Below are 9,274 nucleotides of genomic sequence, written 5' to 3' on the forward strand. Positions count from 1 at the left end.
ACCACTTAGAGAGATTGGCATTAAGTGTGTCCATAGTGGCTCTCATTTGACACATTTCCTTCATCATCTCAGCATGATTTTCCTTCATCATCTCAGCAAGATTTTCTATACTATGTACATCTTCTTGTTGATCATGTTGCTCATTATCCCCTTCTTGCTGTTCAACTTTCTCATTGCTCTCTTCTTCATCATTAGCACCTTGAAAAGAGCTCATCATTACATTTGGGTGATCATGAGGTATGAACTGATTTGGATATAGGATACCATGGTAGTTATGAACTTGTTGCTCATCAAAGCTAGAAGAGTACTAATAAGCATGACCATTATTGTCATGTCCATAAGAATTAGGCTATTGAATTAAGGAAGGTTCACATGTATAATCATGACTATGTTGCTAAAAAGGTGGATGCTCATAAGTATAAGCATGTTGCCCATAATAGCCATTCTGCTTCCGAGGTTCACTAGAATATTGATACACTGTATTATGACATGGTATATCATATCTATAAGCATTAACATGTTGTCCAGTTGTACTTGCATACTGCTCATGTTCATTTGCATGTTGTTGCTGTCCATATTCATAAGATGCATGCAGATCATAATGTGTACCATCAGCATATACATGTTGGGCATAAGCATAAGCATTGAATACATAATGTCCATGAGAATACTCATCATGTTGTTGATAATAATCAGGGTGATGAGAATCCATACTTGATTCAAGTCTTGCTCCTTTTTCTCTATTCGTCTACATAAGAGCAATATACTGATGAATTAAAGCTCCAAGTTTATCAATATTAGCCTGTTTTTTAAGCCAACCTTGTTCATTAGAGCTTGAGCATTTGATCTCAATTGCCATAACTTGTACAGTATGTTTCCTAGCCAAGATACTTCAAATTGAAAAAACCCAAATACCAATGCTATGAAGAAACAAGCTATGACTCTGCCGCTTTGAGTGAATGGAGTAAATTCAAGTGTATCCCTGTCTGATGCAAATCCTTAGCATCAATGTAGCCTCTTCATTCCAAATAGTTGTGGCTCAAAAGAAAGTATATACATTGGAGCAAATGCTATCCCAAATGGTTTTCATCAATCACACCAAGACCTATGCCAACTCATGTAAATAAGCTTTGTAAATGATATGCCATGCTCACTCATGTTAGCATGTAATAGACAACACATACACAATTGGCATTCCTACAAATGGCTCAATTCTAAACGATGAACTAGGTTTTGCTCCTTATGATATGATGATAAGCCACAATAGAAACTGAGAGTTCAATCCTTCATAACCTTTAGCAAGTTGTTGGCCATGTATACTGTCTAGTTTTCCCACATGCTTCATCATAGCAGCAATGATTCAAAACCTATCAAGTTCTCTGAATCCAACATTGAGCTTGCAAGTATGAGGGCATCATCATCATCAAGTGTGGAAGAATTGTTTCTGTGTCTTCTTTAGTTATGCTAAGTTGATTTCTACTTTAGTTATGCTACCACCATGAACATGTGCTCTAAATCTGTAATCCTGCAATGCATGAACCAACCACAACAACTGACCTCTCTCAAGAAAATGAGCAAAAGCCAAGTATTTAGGTGGAAAGTAACTTTCAACCAATGACATGGAAAATCTGTAATCTGCTACCCCTGAAGAATCAAGGTGGTGTGTATTGTTCAAGTAGACCAATGCGTATCAATGTTGCAACTCCACACAAAGCATTGGTTGTTTCATTGCAGACAACTACAAAGGATTCATATCCATCATAAGGATACATTACTCCTCCATTTGCTTCATAGACATTTGCAAACAACAATGATCAGTGAACATGCATCTAACATTTTTCAGTCCCTAAATGTAGTTAGGGACACAAGAAACTGGCTATGAGCAGTCTATAAGAAATGTATTGGTCAATTGTGCACCACTTTCCCCGTTGAAGGAGGTTACGAAAGGACATTCTTCTCTAGAAAGTGAAAATGGAATTTTGTGATTGGGTTGTCAGTCCACAAGAAGATGACTTGTTTGAAGTGATCATGCTCATCAAGCACTACGTTTGGACTTTACATATGATTTTCACAAACTAGACCTATTTTTGGCATCCATGATGTCTCAGGAGCCTAGGTTTTCTAAAGAGTCTGATGCAGATAGTGATAGCAAACCAGTTTCTTTCAAACATGCCCAAAATTTTGTCACAGCAGATGACGCTAATGTTGAACCTGCTAGCCTTGATACTGATAAAGGTCATTCTAAATATTCCTCGCCTTTTTCAAATGGGGAAGATCACGTTTCATTTTGTGTCAGGTTGCCATTCTAAAAAAGAAGAAGATCAAACTCTAAAACAAATGAGAGTTTCTTGGGAGATGCATGTCTACACGACCAAGATGTTTTGGATCATTGTCTCAAGGAACACAAATCCTGTGTTGATTACAAGGATTCTGTGAGACCTGCATTTGTTTCTATCAATAATGAAAGCTTTTCTACTAAACTACAGGAAGGGGCACAGAGTATCCATACTATCTCTCAAGCTGAACCAGCCCCATATGCTGTATCAACTCACATGGATTCCAAAATTAGGATTTAGAACATTATGGAGGCTATGATGTTTATGGTAACACTCTTTCTATCTCAAACTGAGATTAACCACACAATTGCTGCAACAACTTATCCCTCCACTTCCAAGTGCATTAATGCATGGGAACACAATTGTTGATAATGAGTGTGCAACATATTCTATTGCAAAACTTGCATTAGGAGATACTTGTAGGATGCTGGCAAGTACTAAGAAAGAGGATCATGATGTAGCTAGGGCTAGAACAATGATGCATACCCTTTCGTGTTTCGTGCTTCTAGCACAAGCTCTCTCTCAGCCCCTAGTGACAATCTTTGCTACGATTTCATTTGAGAAGACAAGAGTCTAGGCACTGGCAATCTCCTGAACCTTGCGATTGTAGCAAAAGCATACATTTTGAATGTGAAAATTATTAAGAGGACACCTCTGTCTGTTTCAAATCTACCGGAGACTAGGAGCATTCAACCAAAGATTGGAGATGCTTGGAAGCTTGCAGACTACCACAAGTGGGAGATATGAACAGCAATAGAGAGAATGTAAGAGCGTTCTCAATGCTCCACAACAAATCTATTCCTATGAAACAAAGGCTTCAAAAGCTTCAAGGTCTGGGAATTTCCCTTATTGAACTATGGAATCTGATGGATACCTCTTCAGTAGAAAAACTTGAGTTAGATTAGAGACAATGCTAAAATTGTAGAAGAGAATTTGACAAGCCAAAGGCCACTGAGGGCTAGCATGACACCACAAGTTCCTTGCGGACGTGCAAGAGTCTTACGGATGAAGGCCTGACCCCACACCTTGCTCAATTGTTGTTCTGAAAGATGGTATCTGTAAAGGGAGATATGACATTGAAAGCAGGCTAGATTACATTACGACTTGATCGATGTCATGCAAGCTGTTTTGTCTCTTCTGTTGCAAGGAAAACCATAATGCTCTGGTGGATAATCATGTTCAATCTACCACAAAATGCCTCTGTCCATCCTGACACTGTATGATCAAATCACTGCCTAATCTTCTTCATGCTAGCATCATTTATGTGCTGCTTGGTACATCGATTCATCTTCTAGGAACAATGATCTCACTTTAGAGAGGTGGATTGTTGAGAACCCTAGCTAACGTTCTTGACACATGGAAAGCATCAAAAGCAACAACTTCAATGGTCCTTCACATGTTGCTTTTTCTGATTTCTCCCTTTTCTGTTTCCGGCTATCTTCGACACATGCTAGCTTCTCAACTCTTCTTCCTTGTCATTGTTGCAATGTCTCTACTAGTGAACTTCAAAAATGGTATGTATCTCCATGAACTTGCACGAAGATCACAATCTTCGTGTTGCAAAAGCATACTTCAGAAGCATGAACTTTCAAGCCTTGGAAATCGTTCTCTTCAATGGCGATGAAGCAAGAACTCCTTGGAAAGCCTGGTCAGGGTATAATCTTTTCACTGAGCAACAAAATGGACCTACATCTGCACACTTCTGAAAATGGAAATGACAATAGCTCATCTGGCTATACGCATAAGAATAGGTGAAGAATGAATAGCTTATGAACCCATGACTTCATCCAGAACATGATTAGAGGGACCTCACAGGCTGATTGTGTTGTCTTGATCATTAATTCTACTACTGAAGGTCTTGAGGCTAGTGCCTCCTAGGATGACCAGACTCATGAACATGCTCTGTTGGCTTTTACCCTTGGTGTGAAGCAAATGATTTGTTGCTGTAAGAAAATGGAAGGAAGAAGGGGACGATATCCTCCATGGAAGCTTGGCAGAAAAGAAAGAGGGAGAAAGACTTTCCCTGAAAAGTAATAATAACTATATTCTCCACTAACTCCTATTACCACTATTTTAAGAGAAATACCTTCAGAAAATGGCCTGAGATGACCAACAAGTTGCTAACTTCAGTCTTCCTACCACCAAACTTGGTCCAAGACTCCATTAATGCTCCAGACCTACAGTTCTTGTGGTCCATAAATCCTTGGTAACTCCACTCTTGCTCCATGTCATGTTTGTACCTCTGTACATGTGGCTCTTAAATCTGTGTGACTGAAAAAGGCTAATTGAATGGAATGTTAGCCAATTGGATCAAGAACCTATGACTCTGATACCAATTATCAAGGAGAGGACTGGGGAGAGAGAAAGAAGAGAGAGAAGAATGTAGAAGAGAGAGAAGAAGAGAAGCATAAGAGAGAGAAAGAGAGTGATGAGGAGAGAGAAAGACAGAAAAGGAAGGAAGGAAGCCATGAAAGCTAGAGAGAGGGAGAGAAGATGAAGGAGACTTATTATTATAATCTGATGGTCAAAAATCCAATCCCTTACACCTTTTATATAGGCTAATGTAGTTGGTATTTTATCCTCATTATTTTATTTCCCTCTCTTATAAGTATTCAATTTAGGTTAACAAAGGCAACAAAAGTAAACAAGAAAAAAAATATTAATAAAAGTAGAAAAATTTACATCAACAAAGGATGTATTACAAAACATATTTAAAAAATTTTAAAAATAATAATATAAACAATAATTAGAGAAGTAGATATTAGTGTTATTTTCTACAACTTCTATGAGAGAGAGAGAAAGAGAGAAATATAAAAAATTATTTGAAATTATAAACAATATTATAAGCACAACAAATACAACCAAATAAAAACATATACTAACTAAAATCTTGAAATTATGTTGGCAAAGGATAGATCATAATTTTAATTACAGAAAAGAACTTAAAAATTTTTAAAACATATAAAAATAAAATTATTGAACTTATATTGTTAGTAATAAAAATTATTAAATCAAAACAATATATTTTGATAAAAATATGTACTTTTTATTGACAAAGCTAACAAAAATAAAGAAAAAAATTATCAATAAAAATTTAAAAATATATATCAACAAAGAATATATTTCAAAACATACCAAAAAAAGTTTTAAAAATAATCAATCCATAAAAAACTAAGATGCAATGAGAAAGAATATGTATATATATATATATATATATCACAAAATTTATAAAAAAACAAAAATATATACTAATAACAACTCCATAAAATTAAATTGATGAAGCATAAATTATAAATCATAAATAATAACAATAAAAATATATATATATAAAAATTTAAAGGAATCAAATCGCTAAAGGATGATTTATAAAATAAAAGATAAGTCTAAATATAAAGATTATAGATTATAAATCATTAACAATAATAAAAAAACGTAAAAAGTTATTTCAATAAACATTAAAAAAACCATTTTAATGAAGGATGCATTATAAAATTAAACATAAGTATAAATATAGTTATAAATATAAAGATTTAAAGAGAGAGAGACTAAGAGAGAGATCTTGAAAAATATAAAAGATAATATAATCACAATAATTACATGAATAACAATACACAACGGGGCAAATGGCTAGTAACCCTCATGCCACCAAGGCCATGCTGGATACTGATAATGGCTCTCAGGGTGCGCCTCAGACAAATGAACAAACAAGCTCACCTCGTTTCATCCAATTAGATTAGCTCCACCAAGTTCGGTTGTATAAGTTTCTCGCTTGTAAGTCAGGGTAGCCTTGTAAGGCTTATAAGTCATGTGGTTGATAGATAGGGGCAGGATCCCCAATTGTACATACTTACCTTTTTAATATTTCACGTCCTCATCGAAAAAATAATAATAATGGATATCAACAAAGAAATATAAAAAAGTTACATTGGCAAAGGGTGGCTTATAAATCTTTAATAATTATTATTATTACAAATATGAAAATATACATTAATAAAAATATTTAGAAATCAAATTAGCAAAGGATGAATTATTAAATAAAACATAAGTCTAAATATATATCACAAATCATCAACAATAAAAAACTTTACAAAATATTTTAAAATACCATATTAGAGAATGATGTATTATAATAAATATAGAAAAAAGATGAGCATATATAATATATATATATATATATATATATATATAAAACCATAAACAATAAATAATCACAACATCACAATGCATAGATAACAAAATGAAAACATGCACTAATAAAGAGTATTAAAATTATTCACAACAATTAAGCCATAAACCAAGTTAGGATATCTCTTGACCAATTTGCATTGCATATCACCACTATTTAACATTCAACACTGTGTGATGTATGATGCCTGATGCACAAAGTACATAGCAAAAAGAATCAAATAAAAACATATATAGAAAAAAAAAGTCAAATTATAGATTATATAACAAAATACAAATGCAAACATGAACTAAACATAAACATAAATAAATAGAAGATGAAGTTGATGGAGACAACAAAGTGTAGTAATTGCACGAAAAGATGAATCACCATTGTTAATGTAAGATGTATCGAGAAACTATTTACATCTAAATTGATTTTATGTATGTGAGAGAGAAAGTTATTTTTAATACATTAATATATCTAACTATAATGTATATTTTGAATATATATATATATATATATATATATATATAGAGAGAGAGAGAGAGAGAGAGAGTCACTTGCATATTGCATTGCATTGCTTGGATGATGGAGGGCTTAGGGTGTGGAGGCATTGACCTTGATCTGTGGGTGAGTGTCTCAAATTGTGGGATGGACGCATGGACTGTGGGGGGTCAACTTATGGGTGGGTGGCCAAGGTTGACAAGAGTGGATTGCAAGGGGTCAATTTGCAGGCGAGCGGCTAGGGTTTATGAGCACACAGATTGCAAGGATCAAGTCTTTGGTGGGGCCACAAGTAGAAACACGTGCATCCCCTCCCTTGCAACAAGATCTTGTGTAATATACGCATAGGATTAAAAAGCCCCTTCTATAAATGTAATCATGTATCATATATACGCTATTAAATAAAATAACTATTTTGTTGATCGCACGTGGTAATAGGTACAGTAGGTGTGTGAGTTCCATGAGATCATTAGTTCGGTTCTTCTGAATGAGCAATTTGCAATGTGTAATCCATGGAGATAAATTATACCCTCTGGTCGATTGGAGTGGCATCCTAATCTCTCTTTTCTTTTTTGGAGAAAGGCTTGAATTTGAATTTGAAAGATGCCTCAAGGGTATGCCCAAGGTTTGAACTCACACACCCACACACTCAAAACACTCGAGCTACAACCCCAATGGCGACGTCTTAATTTCCGAGTAAAGTGCCAAAAAGAACAAAAGGTAAAAGTAGAGCTTTTTGACGGTTCATATTGTCGTAGAAATATTATAATTTGTATATACTTTCGATATATAATGTTACGCACGAGAGAGACTGGGAGTCGGGAAAGCTGACTGCTCCACCCAAAGAGAAGTTTATGGGCGGGCCGCGGGGTCGGGAAAACTGGGCGATAGGTCATTGCTGTGGGCACAACCGAGGGAGAGCCGACGGTATTGCAGCACGCAAGGCGGAATCTGGTTTTTTTATAAAACGACTTGGCGCCATTCATCTCTCTCGCATCATCAGCTCCTCGCACAGGCATTGTTGTGTTTTGCTCCTTTTCAGACACTCACCTGCCTCCATGGCATCGGCTCTCTATTCGATTGCCCTCTCGACTCCTTCCTCCCACTTCTGCCCCTGCATCAACCCCCCCGCCTCCGCCTCCGCCGCCGCCGCCGCCACCGCCACCGCCACGTCCGCGTTCGCCAACACGTCCTCACCCCCCTCCCTTTACGACGTCCTCCACCTCCCCAAAACCGCCTCCCCCGCCCACATCAAATCCGCCTTCCGCCGCCTCGCCCTCCAAAACCACCCCGACACCGCTCCCTTAACCGATAAGGAGGCATGCACGCAGAGGTTCCTGCAAATCCACTCCGCCTACATGGCCCTCTCCGACCCCCACACCAGGGCGCGCTATGACCTCCAGCTCTCTCTCCAGCACTCCTTCCAATCAGCCGGAGATAATCTCAAAACCAGGTTCTCCAAATCGGGAAATTCGGTGTCGACGAAGCAGTACCGGCCTGCTTCTTCTTATTGCTCTCCGCGAAGAAGCCCCCTCTCGTCCGGACGAGGAAGGAGCTGGGAAACGGATCAATGCTGGTGTTGAGGATGAATCATCAGAGGTGGGATTCAATTCCGCTTCTGTTCCTACACGAAGGAGAAGGCTGAATCCCGATTCTTTCCAAAATACGGCTGCAGCACAGGAATACCCGCTCGCTTCCCCTTCGGGTAAGGCCTTCCTTCGTAGGGAACTGGCGCTGGTTTTTCTGGGCACCGAGTCTCGACCTTCTTTCGGAAAAGTATCGAGTTTGCCACCATTTGAACAAGTGATTTCCGCCCCACTGTTCACAAAAAACCAGCCTTTCCTGTATTTTTCCCCGGTTGGATTTTTTAAAAACCGGCTTTGTTTTGATGAAAACCCATTATTTTCGGGGCGTTTCTAGTTATAATGGTCATGATGCCACACACAAGTCACAACTAGACTTTTCCAATATCTGGCAAGTTAGCCCTTTTAATATATACGAGAATGCTGCCAAATTCAAATCACTTCTTACACATCCAAAAAGTAAAGCAAGTAGTGCATGTGACAACACCTTAAAATCGGTTAATGCTATAGTTTTTAACCCAAACATTAATTATATCTTAATCTCTTCCTTTTTTTCCATTGGTTGGGGAAAAAGTTTTTCGTACACAATGCAAGTCCCATCCCTCTCTCAAAAAAAAGTATTATGGAGTTTGTTAGCTCAAAGCTATTGTCCACGCTATGGATGCTTTCCATGTGTAAATGTT

The 9,274-nt window shown here is 37.3% G+C and overlaps 1 protein-coding gene across 1 annotated transcript; it reads left to right on the forward strand.

The window, feature by feature from the left end:
* Window positions 1–8,004: 8,004 nt before the first annotated feature.
* On the forward strand, window positions 8,005–9,033 carry LOC148039788 (chaperone protein dnaJ 11, chloroplastic-like). Its single transcript, XM_087665612.1, has one exon. It carries the CDS (start codon window positions 8,067–8,069, stop codon window positions 8,589–8,591), a length of 525 nt encoding a protein of 174 aa, XP_087521738.1. The 5' UTR covers window positions 8,005–8,066; the 3' UTR covers window positions 8,592–9,033.
* The last annotated feature ends 241 nt before the right edge of the window (window positions 9,034–9,274 follow it).

This window comes from Lygodium microphyllum, chromosome 2 (genome assembly GCF_053477565.2).
Source record: "Lygodium microphyllum isolate KBCC chromosome 2, Lygodium_microphyllum_v1.1.10, whole genome shotgun sequence".
NCBI lineage: Eukaryota > Viridiplantae > Streptophyta > Polypodiopsida > Schizaeales > Lygodiaceae > Lygodium > Lygodium microphyllum.

Excerpts from the sequence above, each read along its gene's own strand:
- LOC148039788 (XM_087665612.1), top strand. The coding sequence starts at position 8,067 with ATGGCATCGGCTCTCTATTCGATTGCCCTCTCGACTCCTTCCTCCCAC.